Consider the following 27,370-nt stretch of genomic DNA (forward strand, 5'->3'; position numbering starts at 1 on the left):
CCCCCCCCCCCCCCCCCCCCCCCCCCCCCCCCCCCCCCCCCCCCCCCCCCCCACAGGCTGCAGAGAAGGGTCATGAGGACATCTGCTCCCTCCTGTTACAACACAGCCCAGCCCTGAAGGCTGTCCGGGATCGCAAAGCACGCCTAGCATGTGACCTGCTGCCCTGCAACAGTGGCCTGAGGGACCTGCTGGCCAGCTGAGGCTCCGCCTCCCATCTCTGGCTGCCCTTGAAGGGTACACAGACAGCTCTCCACACCCTGCCTTGCTCAGCATCATGCTGCCTGATGGGACCAGGGCCAGACTGCCTGGAAGAGCCCCTGTCTAGCCGGCATGGGAGCCAGTAGGAAGGCTTGGGAGGGCTGACGGCTGTGAGCCTGGACAGGTGATCATATAAGTTAGTCCTTGTAGAAACAGCTATCCATTTGGATGGAAATAAAGCTTATATCTTGACATCATTCCACAGACAAAGATAAATTTCCAGATAGAGTCCGAAATATAAAAATGCAAAACTTTGAAGTATTAGAAGAAAATACAGTGTCTAACAGCAACTGCTTTCTAGCCAAATGGTGCAGTTTTCTTTTTTTACCTGCCTGTTCCTTAGCCTCCCTGTCTGTGAGACGAAAGTGACTAGAATAGGCCTACCTCAGGGTTCCTCGCCGTCTGAGGAGGTCTGTGCTCTCCGGTGAGTATGCACGAGCGTGCGCAGTACAAACAGCACAGGGGAGTGCTCGCTGCTGGGCCTGACCTGGCAGCTGCTCAGGAGACCGCATCTCAGAAGGTAAAAAGAGAGGCTATCACTCAGTGGTGGAGCGCTCACCTGACATGCAAAAACCCTACCATTCAATCCCTAACACAATGTGGAGAAACAGTGGCCAGTCCCAAAGTCTGGATGATACTGGCTTTTATCCCAGAATTTCAGTTCTAGAAGTCCGGTTTGTACAGAGTGTAGCTGTGCCAGGTGTGGTTGCACACACCTTTAGACATGGCACCCAAGGCAGGAAGATCCCTTGGAGCTCTAGCCAGCCAGAGCTACAGAAACCATGTCTCAAAAAAAAAAAAAACAGGTAATTATAATTGCTTTTTTGTTTGGTCTGCACAGCTTGCTAGTGAGACTGTACAGCTGTCCCTGACCTTCCTTTTTGACATGGTTTTGTTCTTGCTGTGTAGTCTAGGCTAGCCTTCCTTCAACCTGGAGCCATTCTCTGGCCCCAGCGTCTTGAGTGTGTTGGGATTATAGTTATGTGTATACCACATGCATTGCCATGCTTCTGTTCATTCCCAGGAACTTTGCATATCGAGCCTTTGCTTTGGTTGTATGCATATATAGAGAGAAACGTGTATGAAATAGGCTTTATCTATGGATATTGTCTTTTGCACTGTCACTTGCCTTAAGTTGTTTGGCTTCTGGTCATGGAAACTGGCGCACACACCATAGACAGCAATGTAGCAATACCTCTTTAAGTGAGCAGAGCCAGTAGTTTTGACTTCTTTGTAGCAACATAGGAAGATTCCTTCTTGATTACAGAGATGTCTATTTACAGACTCATTTACAAACTGTGCAGTAGGGCCCAATTCCCTGGGTTCCCCGGCACTGACAGAACAAGAGATGCATTAAAATATAGTGTATATTTAAAAAGAGAGCACCTAGCATGGCGGCGAACACGTAATCCCAGGACTCAGGAGCTTAGGCAGAATTATAAGCTTGAGGCTAACCTGAGCTACAGTATGAGACTGTGTGTTTGTGAGAGAGACAGAGATAGACAGAAGGGAGAGAAGGGGAGAGCGCAAGACTGACCTACTGAGAGAAAAGACAACTGACCTGCTCCCTGGCAGGAAGGGGTCGGGCTCGGCACATCACTTGAATGTAGAGGTGGCAGTGTGGCAAGAGGGCCACGTGGTGCCCACAGTGTGACACTTTGCAGATGGCATGTGCCGTGCAGACACGAGGGAGAGCTGGGAAGATGTAGTTTCCCTGGGCCACAAAAGCAAGAATAATCAAATAGGTCTTTAGTTTTGTTTTTAAAAATAGAGAGTAAGGTTTTTTTTGTTGTTGTTGTTGGTTTTTTTTTTTTTGTTTGTTTGTTTGTTTGTTTTTGACCTAGAGATATAATACCAGTTACCTCTGTGTGGTAAAAAACTAGCATTTTCCTTTAAAAAAAAATTTTTTTTGGTTTGGATACAGGTATCTGAGCCACTGCGAAACTTTAAACCCGAGGCCGTCTTTCTTCAGCCATCTCAGTGTGAGGCATTTTGTTTATTCTTTGTTTGTCTGTTTGAGACAGGTCTTTCTACATAATCCTGGCCTTCTGGAACTGACTCTGTAGACCAGGCTGGTCTTGAACACAGAGATCCTCCTGTCTCTGCCCCCAAATGCTGGGATTGAGGGTGTGCTTCCCCCAAACCCATCCAAGTACTAGAATAATGCTCAATCATGCCCAGCTTCATCAGACGTGGGACAGTGGAGGCAGAGCTAGTCCGACTTTCTTGTCAGCCTCCTTTCCCACGGAGTAACTCCTCACAAGGGAGCACAAAAACCGAAAGACCCGGGCTTCTTTAAGAAGTTGTATTTCAGCCAGGCGGTGGTAGCACATGCCTTTAATCCCAGCACTTGGGAGGCAGAGACAGGCAGATCTTTGTGAGTTTGAGACCAGCCTGGTCTACAAGATCTAGTTCTAGGACAGGCTCCAAAGCCACAGAGAAACCCTGTCTCGAAAAACCAAAAAAAAAGAAAAGAAAAAAAAAAGTTGCATTTCCTTAAATTCTCTTAAATCCATGAGGCCGACGTGGACAACAGGCGCTCTGGTAACTCTCTGTGGTCTCTGTGGGCCTCCTTTACCCACATTTTCCCCTTGTGCTTATTTGGGTCTCCCTGTTCATGTTGCTTTCATGCCGGAGTCTTGTTTACTGGGTATCTGATTTCCTTGCAAAGGTCAAGTTGGAATTTGGGGCACGGCAGAGTGAAAAACATTTCTGGCTTCTGAAGAATTAGGAATTTGATTTTTGTTGGCTGAAGACAGTTTGTTTTGTGGCTGGCTGTCATGATCATTGCTACAGCCCAGGACTTGGAGCGGGTCTCCCTTGCCCTGGTGAAGGGCATGCTTCCTGCCCAGAGAGTATCTGGTGTGGACCTAGAAGGCTTCTTCAGCCCTATAAGGACTGATGACAGGCTGGGGCAGGACACCATGTGCTGAAGGACAAATCTGGGAGGGAAGGGCAGCCTTGAAACTAGCCAGAGAAACCTAGTTTCATCATGTAGGTCCAGGAGAATTCCCAAGGCATTAGGTCAGCATCTTCTGTTGTCCTTCCTGAGGTCCTCTGGATGCCTGCCTTGTGCCCGGGGTCTAAGCTGGTCTTGGCAGTGACACAGGCAGCCCGATCTCCATTGTGAGGCTGGGTCCCACCAGTGGGCTCTGAACTCAGAAGAGTAAGAAATGTTTCCCCTGGGCCTGGCCCAGGCATCCCAGCCCATGTGGTGGTAAAATGACTCTCTGGTAGATGGGGTGTGTGGCAGGTGCAAGGTAGTGGGAGTCTGAGGAGGTTGCCGACTCAGCTCCAACAGCCCTTTCCTGCCCTCAGTGAGCCATGTTCCCAGACTGTATTTTGGTTAGTGTGACAGGGCCCCAGAGTCATCTGGCTTGGGCACAAGCTCTGTCCTTCCCCACCCACAAGAGAGCGCTCCCATAAAAGGGCTGAGCACTCTGCTCCCTTCGCTGGGCGTGTGGAGAGCAAGGGGGGGGACCATGGACTTCATCAGCATTCAGCAGTTGGTAAGGACGCAAGGCGGGTTACTGGTCCTCACCAGTAACTCAACACAAGGTGTAGGTGGTCAGACTTTACGGCCAGAGTAATGAAGTCTGGCTGAGGGCAGACAGCATGGTTCTTTCCTGCCCAGTTCTCATGTTAGCGGGTATCAAGAGAAGGAAAACAAATGGGAAAGAAGCCAGACGATTGTAAATGGGAAAACCCTTGTGTTATTGAGTTTGTGTTTGTTTGTTTTTGGTGTGGTACTGGGGGTCCATCTTGGGGCTTCACATATGCGAGGTTAGCACTCGGTCATAGACTTGCACCCCCAAGTTTGTAGGTGTGCCTTTGTCTGGATGGTGGGAAAGAACCGGGAAGTGGTGAGTTACTCTGGAATCCATGATATAGCTGTATCATCTGGTTGGAATGTTCTGGAGGGTCTGGACTCTAGGGGTGGTATTCTTCGTGTTCCATGGGCAGTGAGAGAAAGTGACACAGTGTCAGTTTGGTGGCAGAGCATGGTGGACATGAGGCACGTATACCTCACTGGGGGTGCAGTGGCCCCAGCTGGCTCCTGGGAGGTGGACCGCAGAGCCCACTCCAGGAGACAGGAGGCTGTTGAAGCTGCTGAGTTAGAGGAAAGCCTGGGCTCTTCTGTTCCTCTCTGCAGCACTCTCACCCGCAGTCTGCACCTTCCTCCCTGCTCTCCAGCTCCCTGGATGGCTAAGGGGCTGGCTGGGTATCAGCTGTGAGCAGCCCTCGGGGATGGTTTGAGCCCATTTTACAGAGGCAGAAACAGTCGAAGACCCAAGGGCTGAAAGCAGGGATTTGGAATTTGGCCAAGGAGCTTTCTTGTCTAAGCCTGGGTCAGGTGGCAGTATGGCATGCCATAGGAATCGAGGCAGAGAAGCCCAGGGTGGAAGCTAAGGTGTCATCTGTCTGAGCTCCCAGGCATGAACCCAATATAGACAGACACCAGCTGATTTGCTGATAGCTGACAGCAAATCCCCTGGCCTTGGCCATTGCCACAGTTGATAAAAACTGTAGATTGTGTGTGTGTGTGTTTGCACCAGGTGCATTGCAGCCCACCAGGAAATGTTCAACAGAAAGAGTCAGGCTAACTCCCAGGTTCAAAACTGACTTTTGTATGTTGGATCTCAGCCATCCTGCTGTGCCCCACAAATGATCCCAAGCAGCCTTCCAATGGTCCCGTTCCTTAATCTATCCACCTGTCCTGCAGGTAAGTGGAGAAAGAGCTGATAGGAAAGTGTTGGAGTTTGGACATAGAGTTCCCGATCCTGGAGGCTGGCCTAGGGACTGGAGGCTGGGACCCCAAGAGGCCGTGGCCCGGGAGAAAATGAAGTTGGAGGAAGAGAAGAAAAAGAAAGTAAGTGCCTTGGAAAGGGGTTGGGCAGTGTGGATGACTATGAGCAATGAGGACCTAGAGCCCATGGCCACTGTCAGCTAGCCAGAGTGGATCAGTCTTAGCCAGGAGCCTGCCCTGAGACCCTACCCAGTGACTGATGTCTGGCCTGGGCATGTCTTCTGCCCTAGCTGGAAAGATTTAACAGCTCCAGACTGACTCTGGACAATATGAAAGACTTGGAAAACTTGCTTCAAAGACGAAGAGAAAAGCGACTGAGACACAAAGTCCCCCCCAGGGAACCTGAGCCTGTGGTTGAGGTGAGTGAGGAAGGCTGGTGTTCAGAGGCAGAGGGGGCCTGGAAAGAATGATCTAGGGGCTGTAGCTACTTAGTCAATGCATGGGGAGCTGCACGGAATGCTTGTGGGCTTTCTTTTCCTTCTATAGGGCAATGCATTAGCACCTTAACTTCTTGCAACAAAACACCTGGCAACTGAAGGGTTGTCTCACTGCTCCAGAGTATAGTTAACTATCTCACTGCTGTGGGGAAAGCATGGCGGCAGGAGCTTGAGGGAGCTGAGAGACTGACTTTGTGTACCAGTGCTTGCCTGTATGTACATATGTGCACCGTGTACATGCCTGATGGTCAGAGGAGAGCATCATATGCTCTGTACAGGTAGATGGTTGTGAAGTAACATGTAGGTGCTAGGAATTGGACCTGAATCTTCTGCAAGAGCAACAAGTGCTTTTAACTGCTGCGCCACCTCTCCAGCCCCAATGCTCACTTCTTGCTCTCTCCTTTTCCTCAGCCTAGGACCCCAGCCCATCGAAAGGTTCTACCCACATTTAGAGTGGTTTGCAGCAGCAGGCCTAACCTTGATAATCTCACTGATGTGCCCAACGGCTTGTCTCCTAGATGACTCTAGATCCGGCCAAATTAAGTCTCACAGGCAGCCAGCTGTAACTGAGTGCTGGCCACTGAGGACTTAGCCACAAAAACAAGCCATTCCAGTTTGTTCGGAGCTAGATGTGTAGTCTGCAGCATCCACTCACCTGCTCAGCCTCTCAGGGCTGCTGGCACTAGTGCCCCTCCTGGTCTGTGACACACGACCCGTCTCTACCTTTTCCTCATGCTCTGTGTGTCTGCCTGTATCCAATGTCTTTGACATAAGGACATCAGTCATACAGGAAAAGGGTCTACCCTACTCTTAACAAATGCAATGACTATTATTTTCAAAAAAGTCATATTCTGAGATACTGGGATTAAGATTCAGCATATGAACCAGAGTATGGGAACAATCAGTCCAAAACACCCATTTCCCATTCTTTATCCCCTGAGAATTGGTGTGCTGGGCCAGACTGGTAAAGCAGAAGTGACAGGTGCCTGAGGGCCAGGGAGTAACTTAGTCCCGCCTTGTTCTGCTAGCTCAGCCGCAGCCCCAGGTCCCACTGGAGCCAGTGGACCTGGACACGTTCCTGAAGGCAGCAGCCCAGAACCAGGAAGCCCTGATTGACAAGTACCTGACAGATGGAGGGGACCCCAATGCCCATGACAAGGTAGGAGGGTGGGTGATTGCATTTGTGACAACTGGATGTGCCATCTTGTACATTCTAGTTCTCGCCTGGGACAGTGGGTAACTCCGACCTGTTCTAGGAACAGAAGAGGTGTGTATGGGGGGGTGTGTGGCTCTAAGGAGTAGCTCTGCTCTCGGCCTAATTTTGTTTCTCCTCCCAGCTCCACCGCACAGCCTTGCACTGGGCCTGTCTGAAGGGCCACAGACAGCTGGTGAACAAGCTGCTGGCGGCAGGGGCTGCTATAGAGGCACGGGACTTGGTGAGAAACGGGACAGGGAATGTGGAGGCTCTAGTTAGGCTTTGCAACCCAGCGGGTCAGAACACCTTGGTGCTTTGTGTGCAGCTGGACAGGACGCCTGTATTCTGGGCCTGCCGTGGAGGACACCTGGACATTCTCAAGCTGCTGCTTAACCAGGGAGCTCAGGTCAATGCACAGGACAAGGTGAGGGACCACTGCTGCTTTGGGTGATAATCTGTTAGGGACAGACATTAGCATACAAGGAACAGATGTTCCCCTTGGAAGAAGGCACAGCCCTTTTGGGTGGGGTGGAATGGCCAGCCCAGATCCAGCACTGCACACCACTTCTCCCTAGATCTGGAGCACTCCTCTCCATGTAGCAGTGCGCACGGGCCACACTGACTGCCTGGAGCACCTCATTGAGTGTGGCGCCCACATCAATGCACAGGATAAGGTGGGTGCTTGTGAGCAGCTTGGGGCAGGCCGGAGGCCATGTGTCAGCATTGGGCCTATAGCAGTGACCGACTGGTCTCTCCACAGGAAGGGGACACAGCACTCCATGAGGCTGTGCGCTATGGGCACCACAAAGCTACGAAGCTGCTGCTGCTCTATGGAGCCAAGTTGGGCATGAAGAATGTGGTGAGTGCCAGGCAGGCACTTGTGCTGAGGTCAGGGTGAGTACCTGGAGACAGACTGACTCAGTATCCTTGTTCACAGGCCTCCCTGACACCAGTGCAACTGGCACGAGACTGGCAGCGGGGTATCCGGGAAGCACTACAGGCCCATGTGGGGCACCCCCGTACCCGGTGCTGATGACTTTGACCTGTGGGTCACTCCTAACTACCATTCCACACCCACTTTCCCACCCACCTCTAAGTGGTTCTCTGCTCCAGTCCCAAATCCACTGGCATTGCTTCTTTGCCTGAGGCAGCAGGTAGAACAGGCCCCCTGGGTTTCAGTGAGGGAGACTGTGTTCCCTGTCATAGCTGGAGCAGAACCATAAGCAAGAAGTGGATCCAGACAAGGGCCAAGGCCAGAGCAGGAAGTGAACATACCGGCACTACCCACAGCTGGGTCTAGGCCTCTGTCTACCAATCCTTAGATCAGGAGACAGGCCTTGGCCTGTTCTGTAGAGACTATGTGGCCAGCAGCTGCAGGGTACAAGAGAAGAAACAGGCTACCTAAGTGCCAGGCATTGGTGCAGCTCGTGCTGTCCTTTAGGTGGAGTTTCTCCAGGGACTCCACTCCTATCAGCAGCAACCCTGAGAGCATGTGGAGTAGTTCTAGGCACCTCTCCAGACTCTGGGGGTGGTTCTGGCAGGCTGAGGGGCATGACAACAGGATCGCAGCCCCTCGGATGTCAGTACCTACCAGGTTGCCCCAGAAGCTGGAGACTGGTGGACTGGAACTAGTGTGTACTCTGGGAAACTCCACCTAAAGGGCAGCTCTGCTTGTCTTATGTGAGGATAGGGTACCAGGTGCTGGGGATTGCTTGTGGCCCACTCAACTTTTGGGGCGGCGGCCCGCAGCCCTAGCTTACCTGAGGCTCTATTGCCCCCTGGTACTGGGGAAAGCACCTGGACTAAGCTCTGTACCCTGCACACTGAGTCGAGTGGGACAGTCACAGACCCATGCCAACTGGTAGTGTAATGAGGACTTCACACAGGCACACGCTCCTTCCCCTTCCAGCTGTTTCCAGTTCACTGGTGCACTTGTACTACTGGCAGGGCTGGCCCCTAATATGCCAGAAAGTTGACGCTGGGCCCTCCACTGAGGCCACAGGCTGAACAAAGGGCTAAAAGGTGAAGGCTTTGCCTCCCTCACACAGCTCTGAGTTGACGTTCATTTTGGCAGCCTCTCTGCCCGTTACTATGTGAAAGACTAGTGCTCCCTCCTAAAGGCACAAACCTTTCTGTGGGCAGGCCCTGCCCTGTTGTGACACAGTGGGCACCTAGACAACCTGTGCCATGGGCAAGACAGACATTCAAGACTACTCAATATGACGACCCCTCAGAAATGAGGACACTTACATGACACACAAAGCTACCTTTTATACAGGACACTGTTTTCTCATTAAACTGACTATCCACCGCAGCCGAGTTGTCTTATGGGCACCGGGAGGAGGCAGTGCATTGGGCTACATGAAAAACCAAACCAAAGGCCTTGTCATCCTCCACTACAGAGATCTCATGCCAGCGGGTAGCACGACATGTCACCAAATGCAAGGCATGCTTTACACATCAGGGAGCGGGAGGAGAGGGTCCTGGCACTTGGCTCTCATGTTCTGGACCCACAGTTTTTAAAAGTCCTGATGTCTGCTGGGTATGATGGCACACACCTTTAATCTTGGCATTTAGGGGAGGCAGACCTATCTCTGAGTCCAAGGCCAATCTGATCAACATATTGAGTTCCAGACCAGCCAGGGTTACACAGTGAGACCTTTTCTGAAAATCCTAATGTCTAATGTTACTAGGTCAGAAGCCCTGGAAGGAGGATCCAAGTATTAGTTGAGGACATGGCTATCTACAAATACTAGCAAATTGTAAGGACGTCTAGGTAGGTGATGGGTGATAAATATCTACCTTAATGTAAATAGTCCAAGATCTCACGACACAATATAAACAAAAATCTGTTTCTCCCTAATACCAATGAACATCATGGATAAAAAAAAAAAAAAACAAACCAAACATAGTACAACTGTTTTAAGTTTAAACCTTAAAAAAAGTAAACTGCTGAAGCCTACAAATGAAAATGTTGACATAGACATACCATGTTCATGGACTAGAAGGCACAACATGCAAAGATGTCAGCTCTTCCCACATTGACAACATAAAGGCTTAACACAGGTCTTACCAAAATCCAAGAAAGATGTAAACAAGATTATCTAAACTTTGTAAGAAAATGTATACCCTAAGCAATTTTGAGCCATACATGGTAGCTCCTGCCAGTAATCCCAGCACTTGGAAGGCCTCAGGAAAATTGCTTTGTGTTGCAGCTTTAAGGCACACAGCACAGGCAATACATTGAGACTATATATGAAAAAACACCCAAATTCTGAAAAAGAAAAGGTAACCATGATGTTCCATGGTTATAAATCTAGCACTTGGTAGGCTGAGGCAGGGGGACTGTGAAGTCAGTTTGGCCCACAGACTGAGATACCCCCTACCCCTTGGGGGGTGTTGTTAAAATAGGTTTCTTCTTAAAATTCATCCTGTAGACCAGGCTGGCCTTGAACTCAACCACCTGCCTCTGAGTGCTTAAAGGCACACCATCACACCCAGCCTGGGGGGAAAAAGGGAAAAGTGGGTCCAACTTCAGTGATCCTGAGTATAGTGGATGATATATCCACTCTAATGTGATGTGGTAGACAACTCAGAAACAGTCCCCCCCCCCCCCCCACAAATACACCCAACAGAGGGAGAGATGCCTTTTCAACAAAAGAACATCCTTAGGCTAAACAAGGAATGGGGTGGGGGGAGCCAGAGAAAGCAAGTTTATGAATTTGAGGCCAGCCTGAGCCTATAAATAACAAAAACCCTAAACACCAATAACAAAAAACCAGCTGTGGGGGCCAGAGAGGGCTGAGCAGCAAAGAGCACCAGTCCTGGCTGCTCCTCCAAAGGACCGGGGTTCAGTTCTCAGCACCACTAACTCCAGTTCCAGGGAGGATCCGATGCCTTTTGGCCTCTGCAGGCACTAAGCATGTACGTGATGTACAGACATGCAGGCAAACCGCTCATATTCATAAATTACAAAACAGCTGTGACCAAGCCTTATTTATGGAGATATTAATTTAAAATGGATCACAAGCTTACGTGTAGAACAGGAATTCAAACTGTTAGGGAAAAAGGTAGACAATTTCTGAGATCTAGAACAGCTGGATATGCTGAAAGCACAAAAGAAAGTTTGGTAAAATGAATTTGACCACAATTAAAAACCTTTGTTCCAGATAAGACCGTGCTATAAGAACACAATCTCACTGTTAGTATGCTCTTACTGTGAGCGTACACCTGAGATGGGCAGCTCAGAGGAGCCTGGGGTTGCTTGGTCCTCTGGGCCATGTACATTCTAAGGAGGGAAAACATGGGAGAGGCTTCTTCACCTCGCAGTCATCAGGGAGAGGGAGGAAGAGGCCAAGGCCCCAACAGTCCCTTTGAGGGCATGCCCAGTGACCTCAAAGGGATTAAGTCTTTAGTGCGCAGGCCTGAGGGGACACTTCAGATCTAGACTACAGCACTACAGGCTTAAAATCTCTGCAAACCAAACATCCAACAAAGGGTTTTAGAATCTGAAGTTCTCAGACAAAAAAGGTGTGTGGGGGGGGCAAATGAATGGGCAAAGAACAGACACGACACCAAAATGAAAACACGAACAGAGTCATGTATAGTGCTGGATTCCATCAGGAAAAGCAGACAAGAACCACAGTGGTGCTGGTGGTCACTTATCTCACTTACCTTATAGCTGAAGTAAAAACAATGACCATCTGGAGGATTTGAGAAACTGGATCCTTCCTATAATTCATGTAGGAATTGAAGGTTGTACACAGCTACAGCCAAAGGCCTGAAAGTTTCTTTTTAAAAGATAAACAACCTAGCAACTGTACTCCTGGCACTTCCCCAGAGTCAACACCAATCTGCACACCAAACTCTGTACATGAATGTTCATAGCAGCTTTATTTAGAGAAGGCCAAACACTGGAAACAACCCAGATGTCCAATGACGGGGCAGGACACCATGGAACACCACTTGGCAAGAAAGGGAACAAACTACAGACACAATGAGCTGGGTCGATCCCCAGGGCACTGTGCTGAGTGCCACACACTGCACAGCCCTGAAACATTCTTGAAACAACAAAATAACAGAGATGAGAACAGTCTAAGAATGGTTGCCAGGGCTTAGGGATGGGGCTGCTGGCTCTGAGTGGCAGTCCATGGGGTACCCTGGTAGTGGCAGGACAGTGGGTTAGACTTGGGTCTACACAGGTGCCAGGTACCATCTGCACCAATCCAGGCTTTGAGACTACATTCTAGTTTGTGAGATAGGACCACTGAGGAAAAGCAGATAAAGGGTACATGGACCATATCTTTGTAACTCCCTATGAATCTGCACGTACTATACAATACAGAGTCAGGTAAATAGGAAAACAATAGCTCTAAGTGAATTTTGGCATCCTACCTTGGAATCCTGCAACAGATAAAGGATATTACCAAAAAAAAAAAAAAAAAAAAAAAACCAAATCAAGTCTCCAGTTAAATAGTATGGCACCAATGTTAGCATTTTAATTTTGATAAATGTAACAAGGTTATTTAATACGTTAATAGTAGAGGAAGCTGAGTACAGGGCACGTGGAACTCTTCTATGCATCTAACACTATTTCAAGCCCGTAACCCTGGTGTTCAAGGTGACTACCTCAGAAGCCCAGCAGGGCCCAGCTATTGAAGGTTCTAATTGGCCAGGTGATTCTGAGGTGCAGCCAAAATGCAAAATTCTGTTCTGGGGAGAGATGATTTAAGTATTTGCTTCCAACCTGAGTTTGTTCTTAGAGCATATTCCTTGAGAATATTTTCTCAGCATACCACTGTTCCCTTGGCCTGCAAGTCTCACTTACCAGGACCCACATTCTTTTGAGGAAAGTTCCAGAAATCTCCCTTCCCACCCCAACCTATGGTCCCAGAGCTGAAACTGTTGAAGGAAAATGTAGGTAAACTAGAAGAGAAAAACAGGAGTTTTCCCACCCCTGCATCCCCAAAACACCACCACTGGAAAAGGGGACAGAATCTGAAAACCTTGACTTCTCAGCAGGTAAAAAGGAGGAATCGGGTTTGCAGACAGTCCTCCCTGACTGCTGCTCACCACACGGTACAGCGGCACATCTCCGGGGCTTAGGACAGAAGTACAAGGCAGGTACAATAAGCGGTCACTCAACACTGACTTTTAGCCTTCCACCCATGACCTCAAACAGAAACTGACAATACCATTAGTGGCACTATGCACAGGTGGAGGAGAAATGCAATCTGACCCCGGGCCATGCTGGGCAGGCTTCCTACTGTGTAACTGGGCCAGCCTGCTTATGACTTCAGAAGGAGTCAGAGAAGCCACCTCCACAGGAGGGAGCAGAACTAGGGCACATATTTATTGGGGGAACTGTGCTTTTAGATTTGGCACATGGAAAAAACTGGAGTGTATGAATCAAAATATGGCATTGTAAGGGAAGCCAAAAAGTACATGACAGGGCCATAGATTGAATCTCCATCTAAAGCAGGCACTCTTGGTTTGCTCACAAAGTGATGCCAGCAACAGAGGGTTGGCCAACCAAAAACAAAGAGGCCAAGGCCATGTAAAGTCAGTAACTGTGCACTCACATGGCACCTAGCTCAGGGAGGTATAGACACTGTGCTGTTACAGCATCAGGGGAGAAACTGGGGACTAGAGATGATACTGTTCCTTCCATCCCCAGACACAGGCTTCTGAAGGACTGACCTGCCAATCCGATCTCCTAAGGGAAGGCAGGGTCAGCTGAAGGCCCAGGACCCACATCTTATAATGGCCATCTAAAACGTGGCCAGAATCGGTGGAGACAGGCTGGCATGAAGCTCCTGATTGACTCTCCCCAGCTCCCCACAAGCTCGTCCATTTCCAGCTCAGGGCTGCCTGACAAGCAGTTACACTGCTGGGTTCTGCCCAGGGCTCTCCTCCACTGGGATGCCAGGTCTGTTGTTGATGGACCCTAAGGGGGGGAAAAAGAGAACGGTATTCACACTAGTCAAGAGAGCAGGCTCTAGCAAAACAAAGTACTGAACCTTTAGGACAAAGAGAAACAGCTTGGATAGATGGGCCCCCAGGACACCTCAGGAACCATCAAAGCAGAGTCAGGAACACGGTCAGTAGGCCTCAAGAGAGAAACCCATTCCAAGGGCAGATGTCACCCATAAAGGACAAAGATAAGCTATTGATTTTTTTTTTATAGCTTATGTCATTGGTTTGTGGGTCTGCCCTTCCCCCACTTCTTTGGGGCAGCAGCAGGGGTTGAGACATATGTATGGAGGTCAGAGGATAACCTGTGAGATTCAGTTCTTACCTTCTACACATAGGTGCTGGGGACTGAGCTTGGGTCATCAGGCTTGGTGGCAAGCATCTTTACCCACAGAGCTATACTGCCAGCCCTTATTTTGTTTTGAGACAAAGTCTTGCTGGCTGGCTTGGAATTCACCATGCAGTGCAGAGTGACCTCAAACTCAAGGCAGTTCTCCTGCCTCATCCTCTGGAGTGCTGAGATTATAGGTGTGAGCCATGGTACCTAGGGGGTGCTATGTATTTCTGACTCCTGGGGGCTCAGGCAGCTATGCTGGGCAAAAGAAACTTCCGTGGATGATCAAGAGCCCCTGTGCTACAAGGAAGCCTTGTGCGCCAGGACTAACAGGTGTGTCATGTAAATACATAAACATAAACATAGTATCCCTCCCAACTCCCCCCACCAAAAGAAACACACCACTGCCTGGGGAAGCTGTCTGTAGTGCCTGCCAACAGCTAAAGGATGGGGAAAGTAAATCAAAGAAAAAGGAAACAGATATTTACCTTGGTGTTTTCTTAAAACAAAAAATGCTCACTAGTCCACAGTCATTTATCAACTGCAGTGTCCAAATGTGCCAAAGAGAGAAAGGCCTACTGGGAAGGCTGAGAGAGCGGAGAGAAGAGAGAAGAGGAAACACGCTGTTGAGTGGCAGTGGGCCTCAGCTCCTCGGCGCCACGCGGAAGGCTTGCTGGGGACCACAGAGGGAAGTCCCGATCACAGGGCTGCCAGGGCCAGGAGTCCCAGGGTCAGAAAACTCAGAAAAGGGCCAAGAGTTTACATTTTGCAAGTCACCATTGCCACTCAGAGGCAGCCAGACAACCCCAACAAATGGGTGGACTCTAATAAAACCTTATTCATAAACTCTGGAACCTGGCCAAACCAGGCTTCCCACACCATAGTTTGTTGATCCCTGATGTAAGTGGGTTTTTTTTTTTTTAATTTGTTTGTTTTTCTTTTTCTCCAAGACAGGGTTTCTCTGTGTAGCCCTGGCTGTCCTGGAACTATGTAGACCAGGCTGTCCTGAATTCAGAGATCCATCGGCCTCTGCCTCTTGAGTGCTGGGATAAAAGGTGTGTAACTGCCACCACCTGGCCCAACCCCTATACATCAATTTAAAATTCTTATACCTTCCAAATATTTCAACAAAAGCACTTTTCTGCCAGGGATTTAGTGCCCAAATCCACCGGGACTGAGTCTCTCTGCACTAGTTTAAACGGTGCCCTCTGAAAGCAGCACTGTGCAGCAACTCAAACACAGGAAGACCCCAGAGTTAGGCAAACATCAGGTCACACCTAGGTGAAAATTGGCAAACAGCAATAGATAAACCATTAAGGAAGAAATGGCCCTCAAGCCACTGTAAATTACTCTTTGTAAAGGATGTCCAAAGAATGGGCAAAGCCAAGAGGATTACAAATTCTCTACAGACTAGAGGTACAGCTCAAATGGTAGAATGCTGGCCTAGGTGTGGCAGGCTTTACGTTCAACCCCCGTTCAACCCCCTGCACCTGGAAAGAAAAACAGGCAAAGGAAACGAGGAGGAGGGAGCTAAGGGGGGGGGGGACAGAATGGGGAAGGGGAGAAAAATCCCTGGCGGAAGATACTCTTTATCTTAAAAAAAAGATTTTATTTGTTTATTTATTTATGTATAGTGTTCTACTTGCGTGTATGCCTACAGGCCAGAAGAGGGCACTGTATGTATGTATGTATGTATGTATGTATGTATGTATGTATGTATGTATGTATGTATAGTGTTCTACTTGCATGTATGCCTACAGGCCAGAAGAGGGCACCAGATCTCATTACGGGTGCTGTGAGTCTCCACGTGGGTGCTGGGAATTGAACTCAGGACCCCTGGAAGAGCAGCCAGTGCTTTTAACTGCTGAGCCATCTCTACAGCCAAGAAGACACTCTTAAGTAGAACTATCCTCCCAGTTCATGTTTATACCTTGAATATAGCCCATGCAGTCTGAGTTAGTGGTTGGAGCCAGAAAACATTCATGTTTTAGAAACAAGTCTTGGTAAGGCTAATGTGACTGTGTATACTTCTGTTTTGGGGCATTCCACAAAATGCCACGGTGAACACTGACCACCGTGTGAACACAGTGAGAGATAGCTTTCTGAAATTGACATTCCTTTGAATGGAAGGTGACCCATGCCCGCAGCCAAGACTGCCTCACAGCTGTCCCTAGTAATACCTAGAGCCAGAGCCCATAGGAGCTGAGCCATCATGGTGGCTCAGGTGGTCAGGGGTTTCTGTCCTTTGTGCCATGTGTCACCTCTTGATTAAAAAAGCAATTTCTACTGTAAGATCATGTTTGTGATTTTAAATGTGGGTCTCAGTGACCACAGCCCTAAGTCCCCAGGAGGCTGCCTAGCTCCGGGCCCTCAAACCCCACTCCTCATCTGTCGGACAAACCCAGCAATTCCCACCTCTCAGGATGTGGGCAGCTTCACCGGTGAAGATGGGGTCAGCTCTAAACATGGTTCTTGCAGAGTAAATACCCGGTAAGAATTTGGGTCCCTTGGGTGGCAGAATAGAGCTAATTCTGAGGTTCAGTTTGGCAAGGATCAATAAACTCAAGAAACAACAGAAAGCCCTTGGCCTTCATTACCCAAACCATAGACTCTGAGGCAGCCCAGTGCCTACCCATAATGCAGTCTACCCCCGATCCAAGTGCTTTCTGCATCCAACTCTACAGAACTTCACTACCAACATGTGCTGGCCCAGCTCCACAGCAAGTGTTCCTTCAAGCCAGGGCCGCGGATAAGCCAAATCTTGATTCTCTAAGTGACCTGAGAGTTTCTAAACTGAACATTTTCCCACTTATCAAGAACTAATTAAGTCATCTCTAAGAGGCCAGAGAGAAAAGGCGTTCTGCTCTATTTTGAGTGCCACTTGATCGAGTAATTCAAGCTACTCCAAAGAGCAAGAAGGGAAAGGATGGGCAGAGAAGCGAGGATACAAGACAGGGGAGCAGGGAGCACAAGCAGCGCAGTAGCAGGATTTCCCGTGACCCCTGGACCCCAACACTGCAGGATGTTCCGTGTGGGGCTTACCTGCTGTCTCAGTGGACTTATTACCAAGGAGCCTGGTCTGGCTGCCTGGGATGGCGTGGAGCTCAGCATTATCTGGGGACGGAGGCAAGCTTTGGGCTCGGGAAGCCAGGAGTGCATTAAGGTACTGCAGCCGTGTGACCTAGAGAACAGAGAAATGACACAGCAGGTGCAATCTGTGAGACACACAGCAGCTCCCACCTCAGACCTGCGAGCACGACCTTTAAATGAGTGAAGGGCACAAAGTCTTTGAGCCACATGGTTTTGCTTTACAGTCAAATTTTAAGATTTTAAGATCTATAATGGAGAGATCAGGTGCAAGGCCTCCAGACATGCCCAGACCCCAAAGCCCAACAGTCCAGGGAAAGGGGGAGGTCCTACCATTCAGGATGTGAGCCTGTCAACTTGTGCTGAGTTCACTCTCCAACTTCACAGTGATCAGCTGAACTAGCCCCTTGGGAGCACAAAGTCAGTTAAAGTAGCACCAATGTGTAGCCCAAACAGTCACCTTAATGAGTTGCAGGTCAGAAAGAGCCCTCACGGTGTAGTCAGGACAGTATGTGGAGGAGCGAGTGCTCTCAGTTGGTTCAAGCTGCAGGTCATGGCGGATGAGCTGGCGTGAAGACACTGGGGATTGGTGAGCTATGGAAGGAATAATCAGAGACAGTGGAAGGCAATGGGACAACCGCACCGCCTCTAGGGCCCACCCCTTAAGTCACCTTTGAGAGATGGGTGGGAACATGGAAGACCATGAAGAAGCCACCTTGAAACGTTTGCAGGGACTGAGTGGGCTACCAATATAAACAAGGCAGAGATGCTGCTCTGCCAACTACACTGCCTAGAGACAAGAGGCCCCTTGGGGGGCAGAGACACAGGCTCTTGCCAAGCCAGTGTCCTGGGCACAAAGATCTGCCGCAGCATCCAGAGTGTCTGCTAATCATGACTTACCTGAAGACGGAGCTGTCAGAGCAGACACTCCATAGTATGTGAAGGCCCCATTCTCAAACTTCAGGCCCTCTTTCCCAATTTCCACCTCGACCTTGCCCTGGGAGGAAGACAGAGGTGGACAGGTTATCTCTCCCATCATAAGAGAGTACAGGAGAAACCACAGCCCCAATTGTTTAAGAGTGGCTGTCTGAATCTGTCTCCAGGTTTGGGCAACCATGGTTACCTGTAAGATGAGAATGAAGTAGTCCACCGGCTGGCTGCGCTGGTACAAGTAATGGTGTGCGGCCAGGCGGTTGTTCTCATCAAACCTCACCTCCTGATTGACACTGGGATGCTTCAACAGATGCAGCAAGACTTTCTCGGAGATTCGCAATGGGCTGAACACATCCACCTCTGCTCCACGGTGGGAGAAAGGGACAGTGTCCATTGGGGCCCAAATGGCCTGTCATCACACCTGCCTCCTGCTGCCTCCTGGGCTCTCCCAGTGGTCCCTGGGCTGCGGTAATCCATACAAGAGCGCCAAGCAGGGCATACAACATGGGCCAGATGAGGTTCCCAGAACACACCTTATCAAGAGACACCCACTAGCTCTGCAGAAGGAAGCAGATGCTCTTCGAGAGCCTCCAGCTCACTAGGAGCCAAGCTGGTGTCTGGTCTGGGTGGTTTCTTGACCCTCTGGGTGGTGAGACCAGGGGCAAGGACCATCCTTCACCCTCACCTCGGGAAAGGAAGCGCTGGGTGGCCAGGAGCAGCTGAGGCGAGATTTTTACTTTATATTCATCATCAGACACCTTGAATAAGGAGAATTCCTCCTTCCGCTTAAGAGGGGTGCTCAGGGCAACAGTCCTCTTCTTCACCTTGGTGTCTGCAGAGGCAGAAAAGATGGCATGAGCGGTGATCAGCACGTGAGTATGAACACAAACAGAGCCAATGGCACTGCCATCCACTCCTCCCTGCCAAGGTCCAGGGATTTCAGGGGCCCCAAGGAAACATCCTTGGCACTGCTCCCTGCAAGACACCGAGCTGCCATGCCCACCACACTATAATCCCAGTGCCTAGGACAGAGGAGTCAACAGCCACACTTCTAGCCATGCCCAGAGGAGGTCTGGCTCTCATGCAGAAGAGACTGATCCTGTGGAGATCTTTCAGATCCAAGTGCTTGAAGATCAGCCACAGCAAAGGGCAGCAGCTACCCTGGTGATCCTGCATTGGTTCAGGAATTGAAGACACAGGCGTGGCAGATCAGGGTCCCAAGTGGCCATGTGAGGCCCCAGCTATTAAGCATGGGCTCTGTGTCTGCCCGACAGAGTTGGCAGTCATCCTTAGAAGAGGAAGGCACAATCAAAGGTCCCATGACTGTCTGCTACAGAAGACCTGCTCAGCAGCTAGTTGTAAAGAATATTTTTTCTTCTTTTTTTTGGAGACAGGGTCTACTATACATCCTCTGTTTGTCAGGAACTCAGAGCTACCTGACTTTGCCTTGCTAGGATTAAAGACGTGGAATTTTTTTTTAAAGCCTATATGGTGCAGGTGACCATACCCAGCCCCATTCGAGCTAGACAGATACTCTACTACTGAGCTTCACACCCAGTTCAAAGAAGACATTAAGGAGCTATGCACAACAGAATGTGGGCCAGCAAAAGCAGCAGAAAGGCACTGGCCAGTCAAGGGCAGACACTTCTTTCAGTGATGGAGGGCTGTTACAAAGCCCCTGCTCACACAGGGGCCACAAAAGTCAACAATGGGACAGTCTGCATGGCTTATAAGGAGAGTAACAATGGCCCACACCATAGTAGGAAGATAAGGTCTGATGGAGCTCTAGCTAGTTTTCAGCAGCATTAAGACCCACTGGCCCCTGAATCAGACGTCTTTCAGGCTGCTGGGAGGGTTCTTGAGTTAGAGAACGAAGGTCAAACTCACGGTAGTCTTCAGACTCGTCCAGGATCTCAGACCTGATGATCTCCTCAATGACGTCCTCCAGCGTGACCAAGCCCAGCACCTCGTAGAAGGGGTCACCCTCTCCTTCATTGTTCACCTTCTGCACGATGGCCAGGTGGGACTTCCCTGTAGGAGAGGACACGTGTATTTGCAGCCTGCAGGACCTCCCAGGTTTTCTTACACCAAAAAACAGAAGATGCTTATACTGACCACACCACACCCTTTCCTCTGCGCACTAGTGAGCACACAAGGACCTCATACCTGCTACACAGCACTCTAGCCCCTGCCCTGAGCTGTATTCTCAGCCCTCTTTGTAACCCACGCCCCCTCTTTGGTTTTTTTGAGACAGAGTTTCTTTGTGTAGCCCTAGCTGTTCTGGAACTCACAGAGATCTGCCTGCCTCTGCCTCTTGAGTGCTGGGATTAATGGTGGGCGCCACCACTGCCTGGCCTGATTTTATTTTATTACTCATCTATCTGACTTTATTTTTAATGCAGGGCTTCATTACTGCAGCCAATGTCCTGGCAATTACAATGCTCCTGCCTCAGTCTCAGGAGTGCTGAGATCAAATGTACACTACTGTACTTACTTTTCCCCTTTTGTTTCTTGAGGAAGGGTCTTACTATACAATCTCGGTTGGCTTGGGATGTGACCCTCTTGCCTCTCTAGTGCTAAGAGGGTAGACATGCATCCTCAGCAGGTTTTCCCAATTCTGGAGCTGCCCCTCAGGGGTCTTCTAGAGGATGGGACTGGTAAGTGCGGGCATTTAGAATCCGCAGTATGTCAAGAAGAAGAACTATAGCTGGAACATGCCCCCTTGCTCCTGTGTCTTTCTCATTCACTTTCCTATTGGCTGATTTAATGAGGACAGAAACACTTGACAAAACCCAACTCTTAAAGGGCTGGCAAATGTTGGGGAAACTTCACAAATTTACTTGGGGGTCACAAAGTGTTTTCCATCCATAAAACTTTATGTCTATCTCAAAGACAGAGTGCAAGTTATATATGTAATTTAAAATCTTTTAGTAACATTTTAACACTATATGTTATCCAATAGAGCTAAAGTACCATCCCAACATGTAACCAACATGAAAACACCTCTTTTTATGTTTTATAACACACCTTTGAAACCTGATATATATGTGCCTAACACTTGTAGCACACAACAACCCAGAAAAGGGTCCACTCAAGGGCACCAGAGTCATAGGTGGATTAGAGGGTTATAGGATGGAGACAAGCAGGTCCAAGGCAATGAGAACACACGCTCCTATTACTGGTGAAAAAAACTGGCCCAGACCCACATGGGGGCTATTTGCTCCCAGGATCTTTTGAAGAAAATGCCTCGGCCTTATATGAATCATGAAATATAAACCAAATAATGCATCTTTCTTCAGGAGGCTTCAACGCCCCAGGGAAAAGATGAAAGCCTCTCAGGAGGAAAAGGCCATATGCCCCTGATAACTGCTCATTCTGTTGAGTCAGAGGTCCTGGGTCAAAGTGCCAGGTTTCTAATTCCTTCCAATCCTTGGTGATAGTCCTGGAACTAACTCAAGCTAGCAGGCAGGTGCCATTTCCTCAAGGAATACGAGGAATTCCATGCTCTGCCATGGAATACGAACTTGTGAGGCCAGGCAGGGAAGGTCAAGAGTGCAAGATGCAAGTTTTGGATTCTCAAAACCAAAGTCTAGGTTCTAAAAGGCCACTCAGAGCAGAGAAGCCTCAAGGCAGCTCCCTCCTTCCAAGAGTGAGTCCTTCACTCCAACATGCCACTTACTGAAAGGGATTAACCTCTCCAGTGCTCTCAAACTTCTTTGAAAAGACTCACAATTCTGTGACCTGTTGGACCGGGTAGTTCAATAATAAATGGAAGGAGTCCCTGGCCATATGACTCCATAAGATAGAGAGCTTGGATGCCTTTTATAAGGAAACAGCAGGGAGAAAGAAAGAGGGGCTGGAGGAATTAACATTTTGTCTCCACTGGACAGGACTGGATATTCCCTAGGGTACAGTCTGGCTAGACCAGCTCCACAGAACCATGGCAGGTATGACTGACATGACCTGATGAATTAACCACAAACTGGAAGGCTCTAGAATTTTCATTTTAGTTAGCAGGCTCAAAAGCAGTGTAATTATTTGGATGCTGGAACACTGTGTGTATGTGTGTGTTGCTGGGGACAGAAACCAGGGTCTTTCTCACTCTTCCATCACTGACTGACTTATGCCTCAAGCCCCCTTTGATATCTCCTAAAGCTATCATGTATGTATGCACACTGAGAAAAATCATGTGGCAACATCCTTCCAGCAACTGGGCAAAGCTGACTCATCTCAGCACCATGACAACCCTTGGCTCGACAGACAGTAAACCAGACCTCATCCCTAATCCTTCCTCTGCTTCAAGAGTCCATGGGGTTGACGGGGAAGAAGTCAATGGGTTGACTGCTTGCTTTATTCCAAAGTACTCTCTCTGTCAGGCCACTTGTGCACAAAACAATCGCTGCAAGGGGCATCTCTTCCCCAGTTTACAAAAGTCCCAACCTAATGCTGCTTGAAATAAGCACATGGACCAGCACTCCCACAGGGTGCTAGACAAGGTACCACAGACTCAAGCTCCGGGAAGATCAGAGGCCACCACATAGACCAGGGCTCCCACAGGGTGCTAGACAAGGTACCACAGACTCAAGCTCCAGGAAGATCAGAGGCCACCACAGTCTCAGATGCTTGTGAGAGGGGAGAGAACTGATCTAAAAACTGTGACACCAGGAAGACTGTCACTTGTTCTTAAGAGGGAAAGTATAAAGAGCTGGGCCAGAAAGGACCCACACAAGGAAATGCAGGCCAAGGAAGCTCCCCATTCATAACAGGACCAAAGTCGGGGGACAGAAAGGATCCCACTGATCTCTAGGTTGTACCCTGCTCCTAAAAGGCATGTTATTGGGAAGCTTCTGGGATAATCTATTTAAACAGAGAGGCATTCAGCCCCAAATCCTTCAGTATCAGGATGCTTGAAACCTGCCTGCTGAGTCCTCCAGAGGTCAACCCCAAATCTGGAGCAACCACACCCGTGGCCTTCCCTGTGTGTGACATTTCCTTCTTGTTGACATGTCTAATTGACATGTCTTTTTCCATCCTAAACCCAAAAGCAGGTTTCTCCCCTGCCACACATTCTCCATCCTTTGGTCCTCTGCTGGTCACTGATCCCTGGGCTCTACTTTGCAGCATTGCACAGTGAGGGAAGGCCATCCACATTCATTCTCCCAATTACTCCTCTGCCCCAGATCCACAGATCAAGGACAAAAACTCAGTGGCAAAGTGCTTGACTAACAAATACCTGGCTCTGGGTTCCTTCCCTAGCACCGCGAGGGAAAAAAGTCAAAGTCATTCTGATTGCTGACCTCTCTTAAAAGGTGGTCTGCTCTCTTAGCCCTCAGGACATCCTAAGCTTCTGGTTCCTCTTACTTCTGGGGTCCAGAATGTTCCTGGTATCTTTTCCTGCCCCATCCTCCTGTGTGCTTTGTGTACCACTCCTGTAGCCTGGGAGATAGATTACTTCTACGCTGACATTTGAATCTTCACCTCCTCTTCAATTTTTTGTTTGCAGTTCATATCAGTTGCCTGCTAGGAATCTGTTCCTTGGGACACAAATTCCAATGTAAGAAAACACCTGCTCCTGGCTCCAGCCAATACTATCATACACACAGGTTTCCTCCAGTACTAGCTCTGGCTCCACAGCCTTAGCCAAGCAGCAAATGACCTCTATTCTACCTCCTAATGCCTCCTTGGTCACCTCCTCAAGCCAATGTGGCACACTTCCTGGTTTCCCGCACCACTGCTGTCCACATCAGCCACTCATCAGTACAAACCACTCTGGGTTACAATCTGGGTGTAGGAAACACCCAGCACGTTAGTCGGAGCACTTTAGGGAGACAGCAGCCCAGACAGACCCTATCCACTCCCTAGAAAGAGGCTGCAGGACCAAGTTCTAGGAAAAAGCCAAGACACACCTGAGAGGTCCTCCAACAGACCAGTCTCCCACTCACCCATTCATGGTCTACACACAGGCAGACAAAGACAAAGGGAGACCGGGCCTGCAGAGTGCCCGTCAGAGCCTGGCACACACTGCACTCAACACAAGAGTGTGTTCGTTACCGAGAGCTGCCTCCTGCACTGACTGTCAGGGGCTGCGTGGACCTGGGACCAGAAGATTTGCCAGCTGCCCAGTTCAAGGGGGTTGTGCTCCACCCACTTCTAATCACGCAGTCCAGCCCACCTAGAGCCCTGGTATGCATCTCCCCTACCCTCCAAAGAGGCATTAGCAGGTAGGCAAGGAACACTCGGGCTCTAGAAAGCACCCTAAGGATGAGGATAGAGAGCTATACTGGAAGCCACATCCTTTTGATTCCCCTCCCCTCTCCCCCCTCCAGCCTTCTCAGGTACCAGACATGCACTAAGTGAGCATACATATACGCAAGCAAAACACTCATAACCATAAAATAAGTAAATCTTAAAAGCTGCTTAAAGCAGTGAAAGGAGTTGGTGAAAAATGTCAAATTAAGGGAGAATCCCAGAAGCTTTAGGCAGAGAAAGGAGAGACTGGAAATTGGAAATGGGGAAGAGCACCTGCCTGGCATGCGTGAGCACCTGGGCTTAATGACTGGTGATGAAAACCAATTTAAAATCAAAGAGATGGTTCAGCTGTTAAGAGCACTGGAGGACCCAGGGTTCAGTTCCCAGCACCTACAGGACGGCTAACAACTGTAACTCCAGTCCTAAGGAACCCAGTCCCTCTTCTGGCTTCCATAAAAATGGCATGCAAACGGTACCCAGATATAATACATACAAACACTCATACCCGTAAAAATAAAAATCTCAGGGAAAAAAAAAACCTTTAAGGGAAAAGAGCCAGAAAGGGTAATTAAATCACTATTCATGATGTTGCTTTCAATGACATTAAACGAAAGTTTCCTCAGTACCCTTAGAGAACTATTTATGAGTCCTTCCTTGTCCTGCAACCTGGAAGGGCCAGAAACATCACAGGTCCAGCTAATTTAATATTAAGTGGGCGAAGATAACAATTTCCAGTTACCATAGCCTTCTGACATCCTTTTAGTTACTATCCAAGAATCTGGGTGAGCCTGGAAACCCAAGCGCACAGAAATGGCCCAGGAGAAAGAAACCTCTGGGGTTAGAGCCAAGTAGACAAGCTTGCTGCCAACTGAGTGAGAGGGACCACGGGAGGCTTTTGTTCATTCATTTACTTTTGAGGCAGAATCTTTAGCCCAGTCTGGCTTCCATCTTTCTAAGTAGGTAGGCCACCACCTACTTAGTGACTCAGGGCTTCGTGTATGTTAGGCAAGCACTGAGTTATGTCTTCTCTCTCTTTTTTAAATAAACAGTGTCTTACTACACAACCCAGACTGGCCTGGAACCACACCTTCCGATCCTCCTGCACCAGACTTACACAGTACTTCCCTTCCCATTTCTAAAAGATGGTCTTGAATTATTCCCAAAGGTCATTCCAGGACTCAAGGCCACCACTTTCTGGAAAAGGTCAAGTCTTAGTGACCTGTCTAGTGGAGTGAGACCCTTCCCACCATCCCCTTACCTCGCTTGAACTCCTCCAGGACAGCGTCCAATTTGGTGTCGTTGAAGACAAAGTGGAGGGGATGGTTGTAGAAACGGGTGATGGTGCTGAGCGGCGTGCAGTCCTCGGGGTCCACGAAGGCCAAGTCCTTGAGGTACAGTATGTCCACGATGTTGGAGCGCTCCTCCTCGTACACCGGGATGCGCGTGTGGCCGCTCTGCATGATACTGGCGAGGACGCCGAAGTCCAGGACAGCGCCGGAGTCCAACATAAAGCAGTCTTCGAGGGGCGTGAGCACGTCCTCCACGGTCCGGTAGCGCAGCACGCCCTTGCTGAGATCGCTGTAGGGGTCGCCGCCGCCGCGCGCCAGCTCCAGCACGCGCTCCCGGAGACGCCCCGGCCGCGCTGCCAGCTCCAGCAGCTGCCCCACTGGCAGCGCCACGGGCAAGGTGAGCAGCACCGCCAGGCGGCTGAGGCCCAGCGCGCGCGGCGCCAGCGCCAGCGCCCAGCGCCCGCTCACGGCGACCGGCAGCACCTCGCCCACCAGGAACACCAGCCCAGCGCAACCCAGCACGGCGGGCACGGCTCGCTGGCCGGCCGCTCGGTACAGCAGCACCGCCAGGGCCGCCTGCGCCAAGCTGGCCAGCAGTAGCAGCGCGCCCAGGGCGCAGCCAGCCCAGCGCCGCGCGGGTTCCAGGCGCCGCGCCGCCGCGCGCTCCGCCTCCGAGCCGCTCTCGCGCAGCACCTGCACCTCGGCCGGCGCCAGCGCCAGCGCGCTCAGCTGCAGGCCGCGCGCAACAGCCGCCAGGGCCAGCAACCCGGCCGCCCCCAGCCCCAACGCCCAGGGCGGCGCCGCCTCCTCGGCCGCCCCGCCGCCCGGTTCCACGCGCACCGCCAGCAGCGCGGAGCGCGGGTGCCCGGCCTCGGCGCGCAGGCGCAGCAGCGCACGCCACTCGCCCGTGGGGGCGGCCACCTCGTCGGGCTCGGTAGCCCGCCCGCCCTCGGGGCAGCCTGAGCCCTCCGGGGCCACCCAGGTCCAGGAACTGTTGGCTAAACCCGAGCAGAAGAGTCGCAAGCAGAGAGTGGCCTCCGGCGCTGCCCTTCCGCGCAGTGAGCCTGCGCCCGGCGCGCTGTCTTCCTCCATGCAGAAGCTCAGCAGTCCCGCTCCCGGCGCCGCCTCCCCCGCGGTGCTGCCCAGACAGAGCGCGGCAAGCACCCAGCCCAGCCAACCCGCCACAGCCGCAGTCGCCGCCGCCATGGCCTACTACCCCTTCTGGGCCTCAGGCGCAGCCTACCCCACTCACCCGCGCCTCCGCTGCTGCGGCCAATCGGCGCAGGCCTTCGCGTCACTTTGACCAATAGGCGGCCGGCGAGGGCGGGCTCCGGGGGAGAACTAGGCTGCGCCGGGGAGTAAACAAGCGGCGCGGGGCGGGCCGGGGGGCGTGGGGCTTGGCCGGCCAGGGAGAATTCCGAGCGGCGGTCTGGGACGACCTAAAGGGTCCCGGCGCGTGTGTAGGAGGAAAGGAAGCTTGTTGACCCCTTGGCCTGCAAGGCTTAGAGATGAATAAGAACCAGGGACTGGACGCAGGGAAGCCAGCGGTTCTTTGTTTATAAGATTTATTTTTTAATTATGTGTATGCGTGTGAGGTTTTTGCGTGCTCTGGGGGCCAGAAGAGGGCGTCGGATCCCCCTGGAGCTGGAGTCACTAGTGAGGTGGTGCTGGGAATTGTCCTCAGCAAGCAAGCATTCTTCACCTCTGAGCCTATTGGTTTGTTTTAAAACTGAGGTTTCTTGAAGGTGTTCCTGTTTTGTGTCGGACTTTGTGGACATCAAGACACACCATTAAAAACTAAAAGTTCTC

The 27,370-nt window shown here is 50.4% G+C and overlaps 3 protein-coding genes across 4 annotated transcripts in view; 2 read left to right on the top strand and 1 right to left on the bottom strand.

Annotated features, from left to right (window-relative positions):
• Ankrd39 (ankyrin repeat domain 39) overlaps positions 1 to 201 on the top strand; it is a 9,582-nt gene extending 9,381 nt beyond the window's left edge. For both annotated transcript variants that reach the window (XM_050134651.1, XM_050134652.1), the window contains one exon: positions 57 to 201. In XM_050134651.1, coding sequence (XP_049990608.1) covers positions 57 to 200 — 144 coding nt within the window. In that variant the 3' untranslated portion in view covers position 201. The remainder of the gene's footprint in view (positions 1 to 56) is intronic.
• A 1,876-nt stretch (positions 202 to 2,077) lies between these two features.
• Ankrd23 (ankyrin repeat domain 23) lies at positions 2,078 to 12,153 on the top strand. The gene is made up of 9 exons (XM_050134649.1): positions 2,078 to 3,767; positions 4,982 to 5,128; positions 5,296 to 5,424; positions 6,536 to 6,661; positions 6,840 to 6,938; positions 7,023 to 7,121; positions 7,273 to 7,371; positions 7,458 to 7,556; positions 7,635 to 12,153. Exons 1-9 carry the CDS (start codon positions 3,741 to 3,743, stop codon positions 7,728 to 7,730), a joined length of 921 nt encoding a protein of 306 aa, XP_049990606.1. The 5' UTR covers positions 2,078 to 3,740; the 3' UTR covers positions 7,731 to 12,153.
• A 12-nt stretch (positions 12,154 to 12,165) lies between these two features.
• Positions 12,166 to 26,804, bottom strand: Cnnm3 (cyclin and CBS domain divalent metal cation transport mediator 3). Its single transcript, XM_050134648.1, has 8 exons — positions 25,531 to 26,804; positions 19,911 to 20,054; positions 18,709 to 18,855; positions 18,214 to 18,383; positions 17,991 to 18,087; positions 17,551 to 17,684; positions 17,046 to 17,184; positions 12,166 to 13,643 (listed from the first exon to the last, which is right to left on the bottom strand). Exons 1-8 carry the CDS (start codon positions 26,765 to 26,767, stop codon positions 13,579 to 13,581), a joined length of 2,133 nt encoding a protein of 710 aa, XP_049990605.1. The 5' UTR covers positions 26,768 to 26,804; the 3' UTR covers positions 12,166 to 13,578.
• Between the last annotated feature and the right edge of the window lie 566 nt (positions 26,805 to 27,370).

The sequence above is a fragment of the Alexandromys fortis genome, unplaced genomic scaffold, assembly GCF_014885135.2.
Source record: "Alexandromys fortis isolate MF-2015 unplaced genomic scaffold, M_Fortis_MF-2015_v1.1 scaffold_20, whole genome shotgun sequence".
NCBI lineage: Eukaryota > Metazoa > Chordata > Mammalia > Rodentia > Cricetidae > Alexandromys > Alexandromys fortis.

Excerpts from the sequence above, each read along its gene's own strand:
- Cnnm3 (XM_050134648.1), bottom strand. The coding sequence starts at position 26,767 with ATGGCGGCGGCGACTGCGGCTGTGGCGGGTTGGCTGGGCTGGGTGCTT. Across the intron at positions 17,185-17,550 it reads CTGACCTGCAACTCATTAAG|GTCACACGGCTGCAGTACCT; the intron begins GTGACTGTTTGG and ends TCTGTTCTCTAG. Across the intron at positions 13,644-17,045 it reads TAAGTCCACTGAGACAGCAG|GGTCCATCAACAACAGACCT; the intron begins GTAAGCCCCACA and ends TCCCCCCCTTAG.
- Ankrd23 (XM_050134649.1), top strand. The coding sequence starts at position 3,741 with ATGGACTTCATCAGCATTCAGCAGTTG. Across the intron at positions 5,129-5,295 it reads AGGAAGAGAAGAAAAAGAAA|CTGGAAAGATTTAACAGCTC; the intron begins GTAAGTGCCTTG and ends CTTCTGCCCTAG. Across the intron at positions 7,372-7,457 it reads ACATCAATGCACAGGATAAG|GAAGGGGACACAGCACTCCA; the intron begins GTGGGTGCTTGT and ends GTCTCTCCACAG.